Below are 22,325 nucleotides of genomic sequence, written 5' to 3'. Positions count from 1 at the left end.
AGGAGGCACCATGAACGTGGGCACTGCCCACAGCGAGGTGAACCCCAACACCAGGGTGATGAACAGCAGAGGCATCTGGCTGGCATACGTGCTGGGCATCGGGCTGCTGCACGTCGTGCTGCTCAGCATCCCCTTCTTCAGCGTCCCTGTGGTCTGGACTCTCACCAACATCATTCACAACATGGTAAGGGAAGGGCGTGGCTGGGGTCACCCGGAGGTCATCTCAGCTCCCATCTGCTCAGGTCTCTGTTGACACAATTCCCTCCTCTGGCTTTCCAAAGACAGGGAGTGAGTTGCTCAACCTCCTCTCCTGGGCTGGCACCTTTGCCTCTAGGTCATGTATTTAAAGCCAGCTTAGGTCCTGGTGAGACAGCCTGGTGAGGCTGCTCGGGAGATGGGGGGATGCTGAATTCATTTGCCTGAAGGTTAAGCCCCTTTGTCATGTCCCCCCCCAAAGGAGGAGGAGCTGAGAGGGGCCCCAGAGGCTGGCACAGCAGCTTTCACTCAGTGACACAATCTGAATTGGCCTTGGAGTCAAAAGCATCCCAGGAGTCAACCCAACCTTTGCTCTGATTCCAGTGAAAAGAGACTCAGGGATGGATCCTCCCCTCCTGTGGATCAGGTCCCTGAGTGCAGGGGTGTCAGAGCCCTGGGGTACGAGGTGGGCACAGCAGACAGACACAGGTCCTGGGGGGTTCTGGGCTACCAGGGGTGGCAGAAGCTGCTTGACTGACTCTCTGCTGTGCCTCTGCCATCCTGCTGTGTGGGTCTTGGGTCCTGGGCAGCCTCAGGCCCAGGGGACAAAGTCTGTCACAGCTGCAGTGATCACTGTGGTGTACTTTATTTCAAATATCTCAGCCCCAGAATATTGCAGAGCCAAACCCAGCCCCTTACTGGGCTGCCAGCCTACAAACCCACCAGCTAGAGCTGCCCAGGGCTCAGCTCATGAGCTGCCTGCTTCTCCAGCTCCTTCCCTCCACACTCTTCTCAGTGGGCCCCAGTGACAGGACAAGAGGTAATGGGCATCAACTGGAACATGAGAAGCTCCATCTAGACACCAGGAGGAACTTCTTTACACTGAGGCTGGCAGTGTCCTGGAGCAGGCTGCCCAGGGAGGTGGTGGAGTCTCCATCTCTGGACACTTCCAAGGACCACCTGGATGTGTTCCTGTGTGACCTGCCCTAGGTGAACCTGCTCCAGAGGTCCTTTCCAACCCCTACCATGCTGTGATTCTCTGACTGCTTCCCCTTCTCTGGGAGCTCAAACCATTAGATCGAGGGCACAGAAAGGACCTAAGGGCCACTGGTGGCTGGAAGTAAGGGCTGGGAGGTAGCCAGGCACCTGCTGTTTATCTGTGGCCTGTGCTCCACCACAGCAGGAGGTGAACTCTAATCAGAGCAGGACCAGACCCTCACTGCCCACAGCTCCACCAGGACTCTCTGCACAGCCTCCTGCCTCATGCTGCCCACAGAGCCAGCCCAGGCTAATCTCCTGATCCCACAGATCCCAGGGCCCCAATCTCCAACCACCTTCTTGGCTGACAGCCAGGAAAGGCCTCACGTGTAGCAGCCGAGCTGAGCTGGCCTGGCTGGCAGCTCTCCTCCCCGGAGTCCTCCCTCCTCTGCTTGCTCTCCAGCAGCGCCCAGGCGTCCCTCTAGTGGAGCTCCAGGCTGCTGCAAGCACCACTGGGCTGCTTTGCTGCAGCTGAGGTGTAGAGAATCACAGAATGGTTTGGCTTGGAAAAGACCTCCGAGATCATTCAGTTTAACATCAACCCAGCACCACCATGGCCATGTCCCCAAGTGCTATGGCCAGACCTTTCTTGAACACCTCCAGGGATGGGGACTCCACCACCTCCCTGGGCAGCCTGTTCCAATTCCTGAGGACAGGAATTGTTCCTCATCTCCAACCTAACCCTCCCCTGGAGCAACTTCAGGCCATTTCCTCTCCATCACCTGATAGTGGGGAGAAGAGACCAATCCCCACCTCACTCCAGCCTCCCTTCAGGGAGCTGCAGAGAGCAATGAGGTCTCCCTTCAGCCTCTTCTTCTCCAGACTGAACACCCCCAGCTCCCTCAGCTGTTCTTTAGAGCACTGTGTGCTTCCTGCTGCCCTTGTCTCTCCTCAGAGCATGTACATCTTCCTCCACACCGTGAAGGGGACTCCTTTTGAGACACCAGACCAGGGCAAGGCTCGGCTGCTGACGCACTGGGAGCAGATGGACTACGGGGTGCAGTTCACAGCCTCGCGCAAGTTCCTGACCATCATGCCCATCGTCCTGTGAGTCCTCACCTCCCACTCAGCTGGCAAAAAAAAACCCCAGCCTGGACATTCAAACGGCATTTCCAGGCTGTTGGTGTGGAACGGGGGTCATGAAGTACCTTCTCAGGCTGTGGTTTAATGGCTGTGGTGGTGTTGGGTCAGTGGTGGGACTCGATGATCATAGAGTCATGGAATGGGTTGGGTTGGAAGGGACCTTCAAGATCAGCCAGTTCCAACCCCCTGCCATGGGCAGGGACCCCTCCCACCAGCCCAGGCTGCTCTAGGCCTTGAATGCCTCCAGGGAGGGGGCATTCACAATCTCCCTGTGCCAGTGTCTCCCCACCCTCACTCTCAAGAATTTCTTCCTCATCTCCAGTCTCAGTTTCCCCTCTCCCAGCTCAAAGCCATTGCTCCTTACCCTATCACTACAAATCCTTGCAGAAAGTCCTTCCCCAGCTCTCCTGTAGCCTCCTTGAGGTATTGGAAAGCTGCTCTAAGGTCTCCCTGGAGCCTTCTCTTCTCCAGGCTGAACAACCCCAACCTCTTCGAGGTCTTTTCCCCCCGAAACACTTCCGATTCCTTTGGGGCAGCTCCTGTGCAGCCATCACCACTTCTGCCGGCCTGGGAAACACAAAACCCTGACAGTGGTTCCTCCTGTGTCTTTTTCCCCCATCCCAGGTATTTTCTAACCAGCTTTTACACCAAGTATGACCGGATACACTTTGTCATCAACACCATCTCCCTGATGAGCGTCCTGATCCCCAAGCTGCCGCAGCTTCACGGCGTCCGCATCTTCGGCATCAACAAGTACTGAACCTGGAGCCCGACGCAAGAGGAGCAGGGGGGAGCTCCTTCTCTTCTCCCTCCTCCCCCCCCCCCAATCCTGGCTCCTCCTCAGCCCTGCACACACTGGGATTGAACCTCACAAGCAGCTGTTCCAGGCAGTACCTGACAGACCCACGCCGCATGCTGGCTCCTCCTGCCCAGCCAAGCCACCGCCAGCTCCTGAGTAGAGTTTAGTGCGGAGCAGGATGCGCCACGCTGGGTTTCCTTCTCCTCCCAGCCTCCATCACTAGATGCAGATAACACTGAGACTTTGAGGTACAACGAGGGGGAATCCATCCCAGATCCTGAAGGAAGAGAAGAGGGATTGAAGCGGGGGGGGGGTAGGGAAAAGCTTTTTTTAGTGCTGGTACTATTGCTGTGGTAAATGCACTTTACAGTAGAGCTCCCATTCTGAAGCTTGGTGCTTTAAAGCAATTAGGTGAGGGGAGATTCAAAGAGATGCAGCCAGACTTTCCCCAAAGTCTTGATTGTTTGGGGGAGGTTTGAGTTCCTTTGGTTTTAGTTTTGTTTTTTTTTCTGGGGGTGGGGGGAAGAGAAGGACTGATTTGATTGGGACACCACTGAGGAAGGAAGTTCCTTCACTCAAGACAGCACCAAACCTGTGACTGGACAAAGCTTTCAGTTCTTGACGGTACCATTTGTGGGGTTCAGGAAAGAGATGAACAGATCCCAGATCACCCTTCTTCTTTTCAGCTTGTACCCAAACTTCTGGGGAAAATCTTGCTCCCCACCCCCAAATCCCTCTTTTTCTTTCTTTTTTTTTTTTTTTTTAAGCACATTCCAAGCAGTGCAGTGCTTGGATTAAGGGCTGCAGGTTGTGTTTTCTGATCGACCACAACCACCCCTGAGCTCCTCAGGACACAGAGCAGGGGAGACCCTGAAGGCTGATTTGATTTCACAGAGCCAGTGAGTGACTGTAACTGAGGAGTTTTTTCTCCTCAGTCCAGCTCCTGGCTTGCTTCAGTCTGTCTACACGTTCCTGGGATTTGCCCGTGGACTTCACTCTGGCTCCAGGTTCCATTTTTTTGGTTCCACCTGAAGTCTGTCGCTCAGCTCCACGCACAAACCCTGCAGCAGCAGCATCCCTGAGGAGGGAACAGCACCAGGCTGAGCTCCCAATGAGAGAATCTTTTACTCTAGGAACATAATTCAGCCTTCCCCCCCCCCACACCCCTAAAATTACCACCTGAATAAAGCAGGTTCAGCTCTACTGGCTGAGACAGCTTCCTGCTGCTCACAAGCCTCAGTTTTTCCCTTGGGGTTGTGATGGGTGAGGTGGTTTCTCCTCATGCCAGCTGTGGTTTTGTTGTCTTAGTGCTTGTGTCATCTTCCTTTGGTAGAGACATCTTCAAGATGCTATTTTTTTTGGTCCTGCATTAGCCAATCCTAGCTTTAGAGGTCATAGTTGGACGTTGCTGAGTTGTTTTGCTGGTCTGAGCATAGGACATGGGGCAGGGGTAGGTGAGGGTTGTGTAGGTCTTGTACTGCTCCAGGCGTCCTTCTCGGTGAGCTGCTTTACTCCCCGGGGGGCTGCTGGAAGGCAGAGAATCAGAATAATTGGTGGGAAAAGGGGCAACAGAAAAAAAAAAAAAAAAAAAAAAAAGGGAGAATGCAGAAAAGAGTCTGGCTGGATCCTCAGGGCTGTTCTCCAGCAAGGGGGTTTGACAGTTTGCTTGCTGGGTGTGGGGAGGTTAAACCTTTTCAGCACCACGACACAAGGACTGCTGCTGAATTCAGCTACTGGGTGCCCTGAAGCTGATGTAGTCTTTAAGCTACTGGACAATGACTTTGGGAAAAGATTTCTCTTGTTTTCAAAACAAAGATTTCTGTTGTTTTCAAAACAGAGGTATTTCAGCAATCAGCTTGGAAATTGACAGTGTCAGTCCCCAGAATGCTGCCCTCCCAGGTGGAGCTCTGGGAAAAATATTTATGTGGGTAGAAGAGGAGGGGAAAGCCAAACTCTGCTGTAAGAGAAACAGTTGCTGCTGTGCTTAAAACCATCACTCCTGCAGAGACCGAGGCACAGGGCTGATTTCTGAGGGTCTGCACCTTGCACTCAGAGCAGGTTTGGCATTTTTAGTGTGAGCAGAAGCTGAAAGTCAAGGCCAGCTCAGCTCCATGGAGTCCAGCACTTGACAGCTTCCTCCAAAGCCTGAGCTGAAGGTTTGAAGATGTTTGGGTTGTGTTTTGTTGGGTTTTTATTTTGTTTGGGTTTTTTGGTTTTTTTTTGTGCTGTTAACTGACACTGGGGACACCTGATCCTGTTTGGCTGAATTAAAGAGCAGCTGTAAAACAGACCAGGACCAGAAATGGCCCCAAAAGGGCAAGTTTTAAAGCCTGGAGGGCTCAAAGTTATTAGGCAAAGCCTTAATTCTAACAGGAAGCTTTTCTGCTGTAGCTTGTTCACACTGAAATTATTACAAAGAGCCATTAGACAGCTGGGGGGTCCCATGGCAAAAGGCATTACTGCAACACAGCTTTGCCATCAGGGCTTAACTCAGAGTCACAAAGGTTCATCCAATCAAGGGAAACAGAAATGAAAAGGTAGAGAAGTTGGGAAAGGAGTGAGAGAGGTGAAGGAAGATTTTTGTGTTAATGATGGAGGCTGTCAGTTATCTCCATGGGATTAAGAGTTACCTGAACAAATCTCTATCTGATGGCACCTCCCCCCAGGACCCCACCTCCCCCCAGGACCTCACCTTCAAGGTCAGCATCAGAATTAATCAAAAGCAGACAAGAGCCCCCAAGTTAATTATCATTAAACCACAATTGTTACTTGTTAGGAGGACCTGAGAGAGTTCTGGCTGTTGCGTGCTGCTGGTCTCAGTGTGGGTTTGTGGCTCCTTCCAGTTGGTGTCACAGAGGCTGAGAGGTCACAGCTCAGTTTCCAGCTGCCTGTGGTACTGTGGAAGGAGCAGACAGTGCTGGGTGTCCTGGAAGTCTGCACTGAGCTGGTTTGGGTTTGTTAAATCCAGGTGGGAGTGAGTTCAGCACTGGAAGGCTGAGCTGGCACACACAGAGTGCAGTCCCAGCACCCTCCTGGGGTACCTCACTCCTGAGAAGGGCCAGCAGGACACCGTGGGCAGGATGAGGGGGGCTCAGCTGTGGACCTGCAGTGGTGTGAGGGGAACCTGCAGCATGGAGAGGCAGAACATGAGCACAGAGACTGCCCAGCCCTTCTCTGAGACTGTGGAATCCTCTCCAGGTGCCTGTGTGAAGGAGACAGTTGATTGTTACTGATTTTAAGTGGGATTTGGATCACACCTGAGAGGTTTTCCTCTCCAACTTGTTCTGGCTCCCTGTGAGGAACATCAGGAAGAACAGGTGGGCTCCATCCTGTGACCAAGAAACAATCACTGGGTAAGGGGGGCACTGGGAAGGTTTTTCTCTTTTGTTTCACCATGAATGCTGAAGGTGAAAAGCTTCTGCAAAGCACCACTTGAGCTGCTCACAGGCAGTGGCAGAAGCTATCCCTCTGCCCCACACTGTCCTGGGCAAAGCCTCTTCCAAGCCACTGCCAGAGTGGGAAAGCCAGGACACAATGGAGACCTGACAGCCTGATGCCTCCAAATTAGGGCTCCTGTCTCCTGATCCCTTTCCCGTAGCCAACAAGATGTCATCCAGGAAAAACAAAACAAAAAGCCTTTAAACAGAGAAAATCAAAAGCCTGAGGTCTGAAGCTACTTAATTCCTGGGTACTTTGGGGGTTTTTAATCATTGTTGAATTTGTTTGTTTTTAATGGAAACACGGAGCTTGGCCCCTTGGAGAGGAGCCAGCAGCTGGTTATCTTCTTTAACACATTAATATTTCTCATGGTGACTTTAGGTTGCTTTTATCTTTGCCTAAAGCCTCTTTTAAGCATGCAGAAGTGTTTGTGGCAACCTCTCCTCCTCGGAGCAGTTTGGGAGCTAAGTTAGTTGGGGGTTTTTTTGGGTTTTTTTTTTTTGGTTTGTGCTGTTTTGTTCTTTTTTTTTTTTTTTCATTGATGGGAAGTTCTGAGGTTGTACAGAGTTTGAGGGTTGGTTGTTGGTGTTTGTTTCCCCCCCTCCCCCAGTCGCCCTTCTTTTTGCTGTGTCTGCAGAAGTCTCACCTAGAGAACTTTCTAAAAGAAAAGTGTGAATATTTTTATTACTCCTTTGTACAGTATTCTAAGAGAAACTAATAAAGTATTCATGTAAAAACTCCTCTGTGAGGCCTTTGCTTCCACTTGGGCTGCTTCTGCTTTTAAAACAAGCTGGAAAAGGGCTACAAAGAGGCTGAGGGGATTGGAACAGCTCTGTGAGGAGGAAAGGTTGAGAGAGTTGAGGCTGTTGAGCCTAAAGCAGCCTGAGGGAGGAAGTGATCAATAGTTCAAGGGCGGGTGGCAGGAGGAGGATGGGGCCAGGCTTTGTCAGTGATGCCCAGTGATGGGCACAAACTGGCACATCTGAACATGAGGAGGAACTCCTTGAACTGAAGGATGCTGGAGCCTGGAGCAGGCTGCCCAGAGAGGTGCTGGAGTCTCCATCCCCTCACACCAAAGTTTCTCCTCCTGTCCAGATGGAAGCTCCTGGGGTCCAGTTTGTGCCCACTGCCCCTTGTCACTGGGCACCACTGAACGAAAGCAAAACCATACTGAAACCGAAACAGATCTGCCAGGAATCCCCCAGCTGTGGGACCAGCTGATGCCACCCATCCATGCCAGCTCACCCATCCATGCCACACTGACTCAAGTCAACAACAGCCACTTCTTGGAAGAAGGATTGCACAAGGCTCTGCCGTGTTGGTTGTGCCCTCTTCCAGCAGCTGCTTCCGGCTCTGTCGGCAGGGGGCCGGGCAGAGAGCACTTCCCAGCCCACGCCGCTCTGAGGCCACCTCTCTGCGGAGCACAGAGCTGCCCTGTCCCTCCTGCCACCGCAGAGGAGATCCCAGGCACTCCCCACAGGCAAGTACAGCGTCAGGAGCTTGTGGGAGGGAATGAGAGGTGGGATTGGAAGATGTTCGTGGGGAAGGTTTCTCTCTTTTGGCAGAGTAATTCCTGTGGGTGCTACTAAAAGGATCCTGCGTTACCCACACAGCTTGGCTGCGTGCAGCAGCCTTTGGACTGGGGCTCTTCCTGCTTTCTGGAAGCACCAGACTAAATCAGATTCCTGAGGGACATTAGGGAGAGGGGAGATACTGCCCTGCCTGCTCCTCTGAGCCAAAAATGGGGAGCAGGCTGCCCAGAGAGGTTGTGGAGTCTCCTTGTGTGGAGAGCTTCCAACCCCCCCTGGGCACTGTGCTGCTGGGCAAGCTGCTGGGGGTGTGGAGCAGGGGGGGCTGGACTGGATGAGCTCCAGAGGTCCCCAGCCCCACCACGCTGGGGTTCTGGGCTCAGCACCTCCTCTCTGGCCAGAGCTGAATGGAGGAGGGTGCAGAGGAGGGGCAGAGCTGCATTCTTCCCTCCTCCTCAATCAAGCTCAGGAAGGTTCTTCACTTGCAGCTCAAAATTCTACATCACATCTTACAAACAAGAAGCAAACCTGAAATTCTGGGGTGAAAACAAGCCACAAGAGGAAACCCAACAGCAATTTGGTTTCCTCTTCTTCCAGAACCTGCTCTGTTCTGCAGGGCACGCAGGCAGAGCACACCAGGACATTCCCACATAGCTCAGATGGGGGTGGGTTTTGGGGAGAAATCTGCAGTGGAATAAACTTTCTTACTTCCTCCCACCACCCACTACTCACCCTCAGCAATTTCACTTCCTTTGAGTATGGCTGGACAAAATCATTTCAAAATGAGCCCAAAATCTCCTCCTGTCTGCCAAGAGCAAGGGGCACAGGAAGAAAGGAAGCAACAGAAACCAGGAAGAAGCTGCTCAAGCTTTTTGATTTTTAAACCTTCATCAGAGCAAGGTGTCCATGGAAGATCCTTTCCTTGTCACAGAGCTGTTTCAGTCCCCTCAGCATCTCTGCAGCCCTTTGCTGTCCCCTCTCCAGCACTTCCATGAGGTCCTTCCTGAACTGGGGAGCCCAGAACTGGATGCAGTACTCCAGATATGGCCTCACCAGGACAGAGTAGAGGACCAGGAGAACCTTCCTCAACCTGCTGCCCACAGTCCTCTTGATGCACCCCAGGATGCCAGGGGCCTTCTTGGCCACGAGGACATATTGCTGGCTCCTGGGCATCCTGTTGTCCACCAGGACTCTCAGGTCCATTTCCCCAGAGCTGCTCTCCAACAGCTTAGCCCCCAACCTGTACTGATCCATGGGGCTGTTCCTCCCCAGATGCAAAACTTTCCACTTGTCCTTAGGGAATTTCCCTAGATGTTTCCTTCCCAGCCTCTCCAGGTTAGTCTTTGTACTAATGGGGCCTTTGGGGTGGTCACTCTACATCTGGACAAGTTCTTCCTAATTAATGCCTCTTGTTCCAACCTTATGACCATAATTAAGTCACTTTGCTTATCTCATCTCAGCCTCTTTCCCTAAGGCACACCCAGCCCCAGCAGGATGTTTAAGAAGGTCACCAAATCCATAGTGAATCAGATGGATCCAGGAGGAGACCTAGTCCCAGTTCACAGCATCTTGGACCATGAGCGTTTCCAACCCCTCTGCCTCGTGAGGAGAAAAAGAAAAGCCAAGTTCCAGTCATCCCCCTGCTACAAACAGACCTGGTACAGGCTGGAGGATGTGCTGCTGCCTGGAGGAGGTGACAAAAGCTCAGGTAAAGGCCACAGGTGCCACCATCTCCTCAGACAAAGCTTTCTGGCTCACTTGGGCCTGAACTTCTACCAGGGAGTCCTGTGCAGCTTGAGCTAACACATGGGACTGTTGCAGGGTCCCTCCTTCCCAGCGGAGCTGAGCAGGGTTCACAGCAGTTCACAGTCCAAAAAATCATCAGTGACAAGGTGGATGGGAGCCTGAACATCAACATTGACCTCACAAACATGGAGATCAAAGGAGCTGCCTCCTCCTCCAAAGGATGGGCCATCAAGCTGCAGAAGAACCAAGTCCCAGTGCCAAAGCTCGAGGCAGTGAAAGCAGAAAGGTCAGGCAGAGCCCACCATGCCCACTGGGCACCCTCCTGCAGCCTCCACGGGTCCCCAACAGCCACAGTTAAGACCTGAGAGTCCAACAACTGGACAAGGTGCAATGGGCACAAACTGGACCCCAGGAGGAGAAACTTCTTTGGTGTGAGGGTTCAGAGCCCTGGATCAGGTTGCCCAGAGAGGTTGTGGAGTCTCCTTCTCTGAGAGCTTCCAACCCTCCCTGACCATTGTGCTCCTGGGCAAGCTGCTGTGGGTGCCCTGCAGGAGCAGAGGGGGTTGGACTAGATGAGATCCAGAAGTCCCTTCCAGCCCCCCCACACTTCCCCTTTCTAGACTTACTCTGGAGGATGGGAAGGAGAGGCAGAAAGATTCCTCATGTAGCTCTGCCATGGTAATGATTTCTTTGTTACTCAGAGGTGGCAACACCTTGAGATTCAGGGATTCATGGAATGGGTTGGGTTGGAAGACCTTCAAGCTCATCCAGTTCCAACCCCTGTGCCATGGGCAGGGACACCTCCCACCAGCCCAGCTTGCTCAGGGCCTCATCCAGCCTGGCCTTGAACCCCTCCAGGGAGCGGGCAGTGGTGACCTTGCAGGGCTGAATCAAAAGTTGGCCTGGGTGAGCTTGGTCTCCTCCAAAGAAAGGCATTCTGTGATCCTGTTCTCTACCGGGAGGAAGGACACAAGCAAGAAGCAGCCTCAGGTGTCAGAACTCACAGCCAGGACACTGCACCCTTCTGTCTTTCAGGAAGGTGAACATGGAGCACCCCTTCATCCAGCAGCTCCAGAAAGCAGGCCAGAACCTGTACGTGGTCCATGAGTCCATAGAAACCTCGGAGGAGGCCAACTACGTGGAGCTCACCGAGGCAGATGGGAGCCTCATGGCCCAGCTCTACGCCAAGTTTTGTGCCAAGGTTTGATTTCTCTTCAGGCTCAGTGGTGTCTCTGTGTCACCCAGACCTAGCAACAGTGTTTTTGTCATTGTCCAGGGTGCCTGGGAGAGCAAACAAAGCATCACCATCCCCAAGGGCTGCACCCTGGCCTTCAGGGCCATCCAGCTGGCCATCACCGACGGGCCATGGAGTAAGTACCTGCCAGAAGACCCCAACCCTCCACTCAGGAGACAACACAGAAGGGAAAAAAAAAAAAATTCTGAAGTATCATCCAGCCTCATGGCCACCCTGAGGTCATCTGCAAGCACATGGGGATGTGCCCATGTAGTGTGAGGTGACAGGAGGAGAGGAAATGGCCTGAAAGCACCAGGGGAGAGTTAGGTTGGAGATGAGGAAATGTTTCTTTGCTGCAAGAGTGGTCTGGGATTGGAACAGGCTGCCCAGGGAGGCAGTGGGGTCTCCATCTCTGCAGACTTTCAAGGCCCACCTGGATGTGTTCCTGTGTGACCTGCCCTAGGTGATCCTGCTCTGGCAGGGGGGGTTGGACACAATCCTCAGAGGTCCCTTCCAACACCACCATGCTGTGATTCTGTGAGATGTCCCTGCTCAGTGCAGTGGGGTTGGGCAGACCTGGGAGGGTCCCTTCCAACCTGATGCACTCTGTGATTGTCTGTGAGGTGTCCTTCTCAATCAGCAATGTCCTTCTGCTCTCCCTGCAGATCTGAAGTATTTCCCAGAAGAAAGGGCATCCACATTTGTGTCTGATAGCACAAGAGCACATCAGGATCGTGTTACATATGCCTCTGTGGGAAAGAGGATAAAATATCTCAGCAGCAGAGCAGAGCTGCAAAGCTATGTGACTCCTCCAGAGCACTGGCTGACACCTGAAGGAGACCTGTCCTGCTCTGACCTGCACTTTGCTCCTGGTATGTTTTAAAATCAAAGCTGAGAGAACTTCTTGTGGCATCACCCAGCTCAGAGTGATGTGTTTGGACTCCTTCTGCTTTTCAGGTCCATCAGCAGGAAGATTTGAAGAACTAAAGACAGAAGTACAAAGGAGCTGTGGAGTTCTCCTGCCGTTGGCTCCTCATCTGCCTGCCATATTTTTAAAGGCCATCAAAGCTGTGATGAGAGACAGGAACCTCTTTGAAGAGCTGAGCCACACAGTAAGTCAGGTTCTCTTTACTGCCAGGATTTGCAGAGACATCTCTGATCTTGCCCAAGGAGTCACCTCTCCTGTGCCACATCAAGCCCAGTTCTTTCCCTGGCCACATTTCTCTGGTCTCCAGCACCACACAGAGAAGACGGTGCTCAGGACAGAGCTTTCCTGAACACAGCCCAGCAGATGGACCTGGAGGTCAAAGCCATTTCTATTTCATGTTCTGACTGGAGCTGGGGTGGATGCTAAAGCCTCACTGACAGCCAAATGAGTATCTGAGGAAGGGGAATCACAGACTCCATGACCAGAAGGGACCATCAGTAGCCTCTCCTCTGAAATCCTGACATTTCTCTTTCTTACCCCCCTAGGTGAATACAGTTCTTGATGGAGCTGATAGTTGTCAGCTGCAAACAGCAAGCCCAGACTTAGAAGAGCTGCTGAGCATCTTACAGCACTCTTCAGAACACTCCAGGCTGGCAGGAGCCCTTGCCTACACTCTTGATGCTTTGGAAGGTAAGGTTGGCCCTGTCCCTTGAACACAGAACTCCAGCAGAAGATGTCAAGAACATTCCCACCAACAGGGCTGGCAGAGTAAGGCAACTTCAGAAGCAGGAGGGACTGGCAGAGGATTTACAGAAAGCCCTTTCTTAGATGGTGGGAGGGAAGGTGAGTTTTGTGTTCCCCAGGGGTCAGGACCGGGTCCAGTCTTGTTCAGCATCATCAATGACCTGCTGAAGGGACAGAGTGGAGCCTCAGGCAGTTTGCTGATGGTATAAAGTGGGAGGAGTGCTGCCATTCAGCAAGACCTGGACAGGCTGGAGAGTTGAGAGGGACCCCATGAAGTTCAACAAGGGCAAGTGCAGGGTCCTGCTCCTGGCAGGGAATAACCTCCTGCACCAGGCCAGGTGAGGCTTGAACCTCCCCTCAGCCCCCTTGGACCATCTGAAGAACTTCTGACCAAACAGATTTGCCTTATGAGATAGGCAATGGACAGCCTCCATATCCCACCAGCTGTCCCTGGGACACTGGAGGAGTTCTTCTGGTCCAAACCTGGTTTAATTTCACAGAGCTAACAGAGGATCAGCTGCTGCTGCTGCTGGAGTCCTTGGACAAGAAGATGGTGCCCCAGCAGCTTAAGATGGTGAGAGAACACACATCATTTGGGCTCAAAATGAAGGGGCAGGGAGGTGGTATTCCAAGCAAAGCACCATTTAGATGATGCTGAAGGTAGTGGAAGTGTTCAAGGCCAGGTTGGATGAGGCCTTGAGCAACCTGCTCTAGTAGGAGGTGTCCCTGCCCATAGGTGGAACTGGAGGATCCTTAAGCTTCCTTCCAACCCAAATCATCCTCTGATTTCTGGACACACCAAATTCACCAGAAACTGAGAACAGGATACACAGGAGCACAATAACCCTGCAGCATGAGAAGTCCCACATACAAATGTAGACTATTTAATGCACTTGTAAAGACACTGAAGCACCTCACAAGTCAAAGAGGTCATTTCTTTAATGCCTTCCATAGCTGGGAGCATTAAAATACTGACTTGGCTTGCTTTCTTCTTGCTGTGAAGGTTTCAGGCATCCTGGCACAGGAGGGTGTGTGCAGCCCTTTCAACGTGGCCACCTTCTTGTGCTCCTTCTCACAAGAGGAACAAGCACTGATCACAGCCATGATTGAGAAGAGTGGGATGGCACTCCAAGAAGATGGATCTGCTGTCTTGCCAGAAAAAGCCTTCCCACCTGTGGCAGCCCTGTATGCATCTCTGCATGTCCTTAATCTCCTGAGTAACTAAGCCCAGGTTCTGGGGTGATTTAAAGGCAAACAACATAGCTGAAAGCCTCCCCCTGCAATCCAGTTTCTCGCTCTACTCTTTACTCCTTCCAAGGTGACAGACTGCTTGTTCATGCTCAGTGCTGCTTTGTAATGAGCGGGGAAAACAGATTTAAGGCAAGAAAACTCCTTATGGAATGCAGAAGATGGATACCAAACCCAAGTTTTCTCTCCCCCTGTATGAATGCAGAGTGGCATTCACTCATCCAGCAGCCCAAAGAAAGTGCAGCTGACAGGCTTGTGGTTATGTGGTCCTGGATTTCCTCACAAACATCAGCACACAACTGCTCAAGGGCTCAAGAAGGCAGAAAGAAATTCATCAGCAGGAATCCCCTCAGCCTGCTCACCTCTGTCACTCACCTGTGCCTCAGTAAGGTGCTAAATGGTAGAAATTTGTGATGCACAGGTGTAAAAGGGCACTTCCACCACACACAGCCCATGGAAAGGGAGGTCACACGCTTCCGAAGGAGCTGACAAACACTTTGATGACTGCTTCATAAATAAAAATAATCGTTTCTTACTGAGTACATTCTCAAAGCCCACTTTTTAACCAGTCACTCAGGGGTGCTGCCTTAGGCTCCAGGCCTGGATCCTCTCAGACCCAGGGCCCAGCTCCCTTCAGGCCCAGCTCCCCGCAGGCTCCCTTGGCAAGGGGCATTGCTGCTCACCTGGCCAGTCACCAATGACTCCGGGGGGCACCATCAGGACGAGGGCCCTGGCCACGCTCTGCACTAGCGATGAGGGGAGCCCAGCACCAGCCCCGAGCCCTCAGAGGCGGAGGACCGACAGCCGCCCCCCGCCCGGGGCCTCGCACCTCGCCTCAGCGAGCCAGCGAGAGGCGCATGCGCCACGGAAAGGGGCGGAAAGAACCGAGCTGCGGACGGAAATGCCGAAGTGCCTGTCGGAAACGCCCGAGAGCGTGACGGACATACCCGAGCGAGCGCGGCGGGAGGAGTGTGTCGGTGTGAGCTGAAATTCCCCCCCCCCCCCAACAATAACCAGGCTAGCCCAGTCTGGAAGCAAATGAAGGCTATATTTACAAGCAGAGTCTACAATCTACGATGAAATGCAATGAATATGTACAAATATACAAAATTCACAACATTTACAAATAGATACAGTCAACAGAAAAGCACAACCGATCTCCCTTTGCTTCCCCCCAAAGGAGACCCTTCCCAAAGGGGCCTCTCTCTCTCCCAAGAGCTTCCCCCCAAGACTCCCCTGGACAGAGAAGCAGAGTTAGTTAAGCAGAAGGTTGTTAACTTAGCTGCCAAGGTCAGTATGTGTTATCTTCGGCCAGAGGAGAAGAAGAAACAGCAGCCAGACAGCCCAGCAACTGCCCCCACTGCAGAACGCAGAGTGTGCAGAGTGCCCCACTTTGTTCTGGGTAATAGTTCTTAAACATTTCTATCAATCCAATGGAAGTGTTTAGAACAATCAGTATTTTGCTTTCTTACACCCAATAGTGACTTATTTACACTCTTTCACTTTCTCTGTTTTGAACTTTGCAAGGAAAAAATTAAAACAGTTTCAAATTAAGACAGTTTCAAACCATCACAAGGAGCCAGCAGGTTGGGGTTAGCTCGGCGCTCGACTGCGCGGGCCTGGCGCTGAGGCCGGCCGGCCGCGGCTGGTCGTGCCTGGCGACTCCCGGCGTGCCCCGCGGTTGTTGCAGTGTCACGGCCGGCCCGGCGCGCCCGGCCATGAAGCAGGAGGGCGCCTCCCGCCGCCGCGGCGACAAGGCCAAAGTCCCCCCCGACGGGCCGCCGCCGGCACCTCCCGACGTGGAGATGCAGGAGGAGGCAGCGGCGACGACGACGACGACGACGGCGGCCGAAACGGCTGGGGAAAAGCAGCCGCAGAGAGAGCTTGACGCCATCACGTTGGAAGGTGAGGTTGTGGGGGGGGGCGGGTTGAAGAGAATGGGAGGGCACCGGAGAGGGGTCCCTGTGATGGGAGGTAGCGGGGAGTGGTCTCGGAGAGAGATGGAAAGGACCGGAGTGATAACGGGGATCTGCTGTGGAGAGTGTCGGCTGAGGGCTCATGGCGAAGAGCGAGACCAAGACCGGCTGTGGGGAGCCTCTGTGAGGGGTCTTTGCAGGAGAGGGTCTGGGGCGCAGGGGAGCCATATGAGCCCCGGAGGCGGCCGGGTCTCTGCAGAGGAAGGGGAGTATGGAGCTGCCTTTTGGGGGGAAACACTGGAAAAGGTGTCAGAAGAGGGGAACTGGGGCTCACTTTGAGAGGAGGGAGGTGCGAGGTACGTTTCTGGGGAAACCTCTGGAGGGTTCCAATGAGGGGCAGGGGGAGCTCCAGACACGCTCTAGTGGGGCCTGCACAAGGGGAATGAGGAGGAAGCGACTTCTGGAGAGGTTTTCTCCAACCCCTTACTCTGAGCAGGGGGCAGGTGAGGTCACTTAGGACACTAAGACCACACAGCCCCTGAGCAGGACCAGACAGCAGCAGAACAGAGCACCTGGTACCTGGAAGGATCCCAGTGCTGTGCTGGTACTGCCTTTGGGAGAGGCTTCTGGGAGCCACCTCCTGATGGCACATCCCTTGTGCTCCTGCAGACATCAAGGAGCACGTGAAGCAGCTGGAGAAGGCTGTGTCAGGGAAGGAGCCTCGCTACGTCCTGCGTGCCCTGCGGGCGCTGCCCTCCACCTCGCGCCGCCTCAATTCCAACGTGCTGCACAAAGCCATCAATGGCTTCTTCACCTCCAACACCACCCTGCGGGACTTCCTCCTGGCCTTCCTGGAGGAGGTATGGAGACAAGAGGGCAGGGAGAGGTGGCCAGCTGCTGAGGGGACACTTCTCCTGCACCGAGGAGTCTCCAGAGTGCTGCTGTGCAGGGCTGGGGAGGGCACTGGAAACGGCAGGGGCTTGGGGACAGCAGGGACATGCAGCCCAGCTGCTCAGGGCTGTGTGTGAAATGAGGTTGGGCACTGCAGCTCTTGGCAGGGCTGGACCTGTAGTGCCAGCACCCTAGGCTGGCTCTATTGTCAGCAGAGGTGCCCCTGGGGCTGGGCTGAGGAGCACTGGGAGGGCTCCAGCACCTCTCTCTCACCCCCAGGCCATGGACACAGAAGCTGAGCTGCAGTTTCGCCCACGGACGGGCAAGGCAGCCTCAGCCCCTCTGCTGCCAGAGGTGGAGACCTACCTGCAGCTGCTCCTTGTCATCTACCTGATGAACAGCAAGCGGTACCCGGAGGTGAGATGCCCTGAGCTGCCCTGAGCTGCCAGCTCTGCCACTGAGCTCTTCCCGTGGCGCTCCTGTGCCAGGCAAGACCTGAAGAGCCTTGGGGACCTGCAGCCTCATGCTTCTCCCCTTGCTTTCAGCTGCTTGTGGCCTCTCTGCCCTTGCTGGGCAACAGTCTCCTCCTCTGCTCTGACATTTTTCCCCTCTGGCAGGCTCAGAAAGTGTCTGATGACCTGATGCAGAAGATCAGCTCCCAGAACCGCCGGGCCCTGGACCTGGTGGTGGCCAAGTGTTACTATTACCACTCCCGCATCTACGAGTTCCTTAACAAGCTGGATGTGGTCCGGAGGTAGGCTGGGCCCTGGCACTTGGGCTCTCCCTCAGCTCAACCCTGTGTGCCCCAGCAAGCAGGGCAGTTCCTCTCCTCCTCCCTGAGGTGCTTTCCCTCCCCCTCTCCCTGTCTGTCCCTCCCTGGCAGCTTCCTGCACGCCCGGCTCCGCACGGCCACGCTGCGGCATGACGCCGACGGCCAGGCCACCCTCCTGAACCTGCTGCTCAGGAACTATCTCCACTACAATCTCTACGACCAAGCAGAGAAGTTGGTCTCCAAGTCTGTGTTCCCTGAGCAGGCCAACAACAACGAGTGGGCTCGGTACCTCTATTACACAGGTGAGCTGCCCAGGGCATGGTGCAGGGCTCGGGGTCTGCAGAGGACCCGGGGGCATGGTATGCAGGCAGGATTTGAAGGCCTGGGGAGGTTGGGCCTGGTTGGGTTCAGCCACTTCCTGCCCCCTGGGACCGCAGGGCGCATCAAGGCCATCCAGCTGGAGTACTCTGAGGCACGCAGGACCATGACCAATGCCCTGCGCAAGGCTCCGCAGCACACCGCGGTTGGCTTCAAGCAGACGGTGAGCAGGGGCAGCCTGGGGGCTTGGGTGCCTTCCACCCCCCACCCAGGGAAATTCCTTGGCACTGGGACTCACTGGGACTGGGTGCTCTCTTTCCTCTGAAGGTGCACAAGCTGCTGATCGTGGTGGAGCTGCTGCTGGGGGAGATCCCAGACAGGCTGCAGTTCCGGCAGCCCTCGCTCAAGCGCTCCCTGATGCCCTACTTCCTCCTGACCCAGGGTAGGAGCCTGCCCCTGCCCAGCTCCCCACACTGCAGGGCAGCACTGGGAGGGCTTTCTGTCATAGATTTATTCAGGGAATGGGTTGGGTTGGAAGGGAGCTTCAAGATCAGCCAGTTCCAACCCCCCTGCCATGGGCAGGGACACCTCCCACCAGCCCAGGTTGCTCAGGGCCTCATCCAGCCTGGCCTTGAGCATCTCCAGGGAGGTTTCTCCTCTCCCTTGGTGGGACTCAGCTGCAGACTCTGCTTGGGGAGGAGGTAGCTCCTAGGAGGAGCCTGGGACTCAGCCCTGCCTCGCATTCCCTTGCTCTGACTCACTCCCCAGTGTCCTGCTCTGAGCTGCAGCAGAGCTGATGGTCACCTTCTCTCCTGCAGCTGTCAGGACAGGCAACCTGGCCAAGTTCAACCAAGTCCTTGATCAGTTTGGGGACAAGTTCCAGGCCGACGGCACCTATACCCTGATCATCCGCCTGAGGCACAATGTCATCAAGACAGGTGGGAGCCTGGCACTGCTTTGGGGGCCTCACCACAGCCAGCTCAAGGGGCTGGGCAGGCCCAGGGCTGCCTGTCCTGGGGGGCTCCACACTGCTGCTGCCCTGCAGGTGTGCGCATGATCAGCCTCTCCTACTCCCGCATCTCCCTGGCCGATATCGCCCAGAAGCTGCAGCTGGACAGCCCAGAGGATGCAGAGTTCATCGTGGCCAAGGTAGCTCCTGCAGCCATGGCACTTGGCAAGGCACTCTCCATCCCCTCTCCGTGCTGGGGCTAAGCCCTGGCCCTCAGCACCACCTCTCTGCAGCTTTGAAAGCCCTTCAGGGCTGTGGGGATTCAGCCACCTCCCTGCAGGTGAACTGTTGAGGTTGGAACTGACCTTTGAGGTCAGGTGCTGGGCAGCACACAGCCCCCTGCTTCCCTCCTGGCGCTGCCTTTAAGTGGGGACCCCTCATAAAGGGAACACTCACAGCTCCAAATCCCCTTCCTGTGTCCTGAGCTGAGTGCTCCTGCCCCAGCAGCCAGCTGCTCCCTTCCCCCTGAGCTGCCGCCCCCGGCCTGGGCACACAAGGGGGTGTCCTGGGCATGCAGGGGGTGCCCTGACCGTGCAGCCTGGGGCTTGCAGGCCATCAGGGATGGTGTGATCGAGGCCAGCATCAACCATGAGAAGGGCTATGTCCAGTCCAAGGAGATGATTGACATCTACTCCACCCGGGAGCCCCAGCTGGCCTTCCACCAGCGCATCTCCTTCTGCCTCGACATCCACAACATGTCTGTCAAGGTGAGGCCAGCAGCTGCCCCAGCAGGGAGGGCTCTGAGCTCTTCCTCCACTCACTCACAGCTTCTCCTCTCCCTTTTTTTTTTTTTTTTTTTTTTTTTTTTTTGGTGTCTTTTCCAGGCCATGAGGTTCCCACCCAAATCTTACAACAAGGACTTGGAGTCTGCAGAGGTAAGATCTGGCTCTGCTGCCACCAGAGGCTGTGGGAAGGGCAGGATTAGAGAACCACAGAAGGGTTTGGGTTGCAAGGGAGCTTAAAGGTCTTGTTCCAACCCTGGGCCACAGGCAGGGACACCTCCTGCTGTACCAGGACACACAGCTCCTGTGCCCCTGGCCCCCCTGCCCTGCAGCCCCTCGTGGTGCCCCTGGCCCCCCCCTTGCAGCCCCTCGTGGTACCCCTGGCCCCCCCCCTTGCAGCCCCTCGTGGTACCCCTGGCCCCCCCCCTTGCAGCCCCTCGTGGTGCCCCTGGCCCCCCCCTTGCAGCCCCTCGTGGTGCCCCTGGCCCCCCCCTTGCAGCCCCTCGTGGTGCCCCTGGCCCCCTGCAGCCCCTGGCCTCTGCCCGCAGGAGCGCCGGGAGCGCGAGCAGCAGGACCTGGAGTTCGCCAAGGAGATGGCAGAGGATGATGATGATGGTTTCCCCTGACCCTTCTGGCCTGGCTCTACCTTTTTTTATTTGTCCTTAGGGAAGATCCTGTCTGAGGGGAGCTTCCCCCAGCACAGCTCTGGCCCCCCCATCCCACCTTCCCCTCCCCCATCTACCTTTCTTTTATAAACACCTGCATGTCTGTCCTGTGGGAGGGGGGACATGGAGGGGGGTTCCCTGGGCCTGCAGCCACCTGCCCCCCTCTCCTGGCCCCTTCCACCCGTGGTGGGAACCCCTTTTTCCCCTCCCCTCCCCCCCAAACCACCATTCTTTTAAGGTTGCTGTGGTCATGGTTTGCTGAGCCCAGCAGAGGAGCCCCAGGGCCTGGGAGCTGCTGGGGAAGCAGGGCCAGGACAGGTTGGGGGTTGGAGGTTGGGGGTGTGGGTGGGTGGAAAGAAGAGGAGCTCAGCTCTGCAGGGCCTACTGGGGTCCTCCGGGGTCCCCCGGGGTCCCCCAGCTCTCACAACAATAATGGGGTCAAATTTTGTTAAGCTTCAATTATGACTTTTAAAATAAAAGTTGGAAAAACACCAACCTGGCTCTGCCTTCCTGCCTGGGGGCTGTGACAGCTCCGTGGTGCTGGGACTGCCTCTGGCAGCACAGGGAGAGGGGACTGGGGGGGTTCCAGGCCCTCAGGGAGGAGCTGTTGGGCACCCAGTACTGGGCATCAGTCACAGAGCTAGGCAGGGAGTGCCCAGCAGGGCCCAGCTGTGTGGATCCTGCCCCAAACCTGCTTTGTCCTGCAGCCAGAGCTGGGATCAATGTGAGCAGCACAGGGGGAAAGGGCTGAGCCCCCACCCCGTCCCCTCCCCCTGCCGGGAGAGGCACAGGAGGGCTCAGGCTGGGCCCCTCCTGTCCCCTACCCTCCCTCTCCCAGCCCCGGGGAGTGATGGGGGCAGGGGAGGTGAAGCCATCCGGGGTGGGTCCTGCCGGCAGCTGGGACCAGCTGGGACGAGCTGGGAGCCCTCTCTGGGGCAATCTGGGAATCTCCCAGCAAGGCAATGCTGGCCTAGGGGCCAGGGGCTGGGGATCAAGTGTGGGGCTGCCCCATGCTGACAGGCACAGCCCGGGAGGGGGGAATCAGGGAAGGCAAAAGTGCAGCCAGCCCCGGGGGTGCTGGATCCAGCACTGGGGCACCCCCCAGCTGCTGGGAGAGGGCAGGGGGTGCCCACTCAGGCCTCGTGCAGCGGAAGGATGCCCACGAGGCACAACCACAGCAGGGTGGGTGCCTGGGGCCAGTCCCGGGGCCAGGCTGGGCAGCTCCAGCCCTGCTGGGGGGGATTTGTCCTGGGCCAGCCCCACCACCCCCAGCCACGAGGTTTCTGCTCAGGTCACCACTTCCTTCCTTGGAAAGCTGACAGGGGCTGGGGTGCTGATTCACCTCCCCCCACCTCAATTCTAGAAAGCACCAAGCTGCTGAGGTGGCAGCTGCCCTCTGGAAACCAGGGGCACAGGAACTTGGACATGCCCCCTCCGTGCCCTCCCATGCCAGAAGGGCACCAGCTTCCCTCAGCTCCAGGGTGGGCACCAGGGGGAGAGGGGGTCCCATGGTCCACTGCCCAGGTCCTTCAGGCAGGCTGGGAGCAGAACACTGAGTGCCAGCAGGGGATGGGGTTGGAGCCATCGTTAAGCTCCAGGGTTAACAGCTGCCTAGTGCTGGGCCAGGCCCTGTGCTGCTCAGGGACTGGCCTCAGCTGCCTGCAGGGTTCTGTACCCCAGGGGGAGGGGGAGCAGCTCCCGGGGCTTGGGGTGCCTCTGTTGGTAGTACCCCACAGGCTGTACCCCACTGGCTCCTCGGTCTGTCCTGGTGCAGTGTGCAAAGCTGGGGTGTCCCTGTCCCCATCCCTGTCCCCAGCGCCTGCAGGGGGACAGTGCTGGCCCCCAGGCCAGGGGTCAGCAGTGCAGTGAGACCCCTTGCTGAGCACTACCCCCAGGGTCATCCTGCCTGGTCCCCCTCCAAGCCCCGGGACTGTGGGGTCAAGCTGGTGCCTCCTGTGCCCTGGCCAGCCCCGTGCCGGGCAGGAGCTGACCCAGCTGGCACCGGGCCAAGGGATGATCCTGGAAGTGCTTGCAGGAAGCAGCAGGAGCC

At 55.7% G+C, this 22,325-nt stretch overlaps 3 protein-coding genes across 3 annotated transcripts; all 3 read left to right on the top strand.

Annotated features, from left to right (window-relative positions):
- On the top strand, positions 1 to 3,412 carry ORMDL3 (ORMDL sphingolipid biosynthesis regulator 3). Its single transcript, XM_054396841.1, has 3 exons — positions 1 to 184; positions 2,129 to 2,280; positions 2,941 to 3,412. The coding sequence occupies exons 1-3, from the start codon at positions 11 to 13 to the stop codon at positions 3,074 to 3,076; spliced, it is 462 nt and encodes a 153-aa protein (XP_054252816.1). The 5' UTR covers positions 1 to 10; the 3' UTR covers positions 3,077 to 3,412.
- Positions 3,413 to 9,576: 6,164 nt separating this feature from the next.
- On the top strand, positions 9,577 to 14,004 carry GSDMA (gasdermin A). The gene is made up of 9 exons (XM_054396865.1): positions 9,577 to 9,790; positions 9,904 to 10,114; positions 10,864 to 11,029; positions 11,105 to 11,198; positions 11,728 to 11,934; positions 12,020 to 12,174; positions 12,536 to 12,680; positions 13,235 to 13,308; positions 13,738 to 14,004. Exons 1-9 carry the CDS (start codon positions 9,577 to 9,579, stop codon positions 13,957 to 13,959), a joined length of 1,488 nt encoding a protein of 495 aa, XP_054252840.1. The 3' UTR covers positions 13,960 to 14,004.
- A 1,696-nt stretch (positions 14,005 to 15,700) lies between these two features.
- On the top strand, positions 15,701 to 20,607 carry PSMD3 (proteasome 26S subunit, non-ATPase 3). The gene is made up of 12 exons (XM_054396838.1): positions 15,701 to 15,887; positions 16,568 to 16,758; positions 17,069 to 17,206; positions 17,407 to 17,543; positions 17,673 to 17,863; positions 17,999 to 18,102; positions 18,207 to 18,321; positions 18,698 to 18,817; positions 18,925 to 19,028; positions 19,440 to 19,595; positions 19,713 to 19,763; positions 20,159 to 20,607. Exons 1-12 carry the CDS (start codon positions 15,701 to 15,703, stop codon positions 20,234 to 20,236), a joined length of 1,572 nt encoding a protein of 523 aa, XP_054252813.1. The 3' UTR covers positions 20,237 to 20,607.
- Positions 20,608 to 22,325: the final 1,718 nt, after the last annotated feature.

Source organism: Indicator indicator, chromosome 39 (assembly GCF_027791375.1).
Source record: "Indicator indicator isolate 239-I01 chromosome 39, UM_Iind_1.1, whole genome shotgun sequence".
In the NCBI taxonomy this organism is placed as follows: Eukaryota; Metazoa; Chordata; class Aves; order Piciformes; family Indicatoridae; genus Indicator; species Indicator indicator.
The sequence above is the reverse complement of the archived record's forward strand: the minus strand, read 5'-3'. Positions and strand labels throughout refer to the sequence as shown.

Coding starts and splice junctions, on each gene's coding strand:
- PSMD3 (XM_054396838.1), top strand. CDS start 15,701: ATGAAGCAGGAGGGCGCCTCCCGCCGCCGCGGCGACAAGGCCAAAGTC. Junction 18,322..18,697: donor CTACTTCCTCCTGACCCAGG/GTAGGAGCCTGC, acceptor TCTCTCCTGCAG/CTGTCAGGACAGGCAACCTG. Junction 19,029..19,439: donor CAGAGTTCATCGTGGCCAAG/GTAGCTCCTGCA, acceptor TGGGGCTTGCAG/GCCATCAGGGATGGTGTGAT.
- GSDMA (XM_054396865.1), top strand. CDS start 9,577: ATGTTTAAGAAGGTCACCAAATCCATAGTGAATCAGATGGATCCAGGA. Junction 9,791..9,903: donor AGGAGGTGACAAAAGCTCAG/GTAAAGGCCACA, acceptor GGACTGTTGCAG/GGTCCCTCCTTCCCAGCGGA. Junction 13,309..13,737: donor TGCCCCAGCAGCTTAAGATG/GTGAGAGAACAC, acceptor CTTGCTGTGAAG/GTTTCAGGCATCCTGGCACA.
- ORMDL3 (XM_054396841.1), top strand. CDS start 11: ATGAACGTGGGCACTGCCCACAGCGAGGTGAACCCCAACACCAGGGTG. Junction 185..2,128: donor CCAACATCATTCACAACATG/GTAAGGGAAGGG, acceptor GTCTCTCCTCAG/AGCATGTACATCTTCCTCCA. Junction 2,281..2,940: donor ACCATCATGCCCATCGTCCT/GTGAGTCCTCAC, acceptor CCCCCATCCCAG/GTATTTTCTAACCAGCTTTT.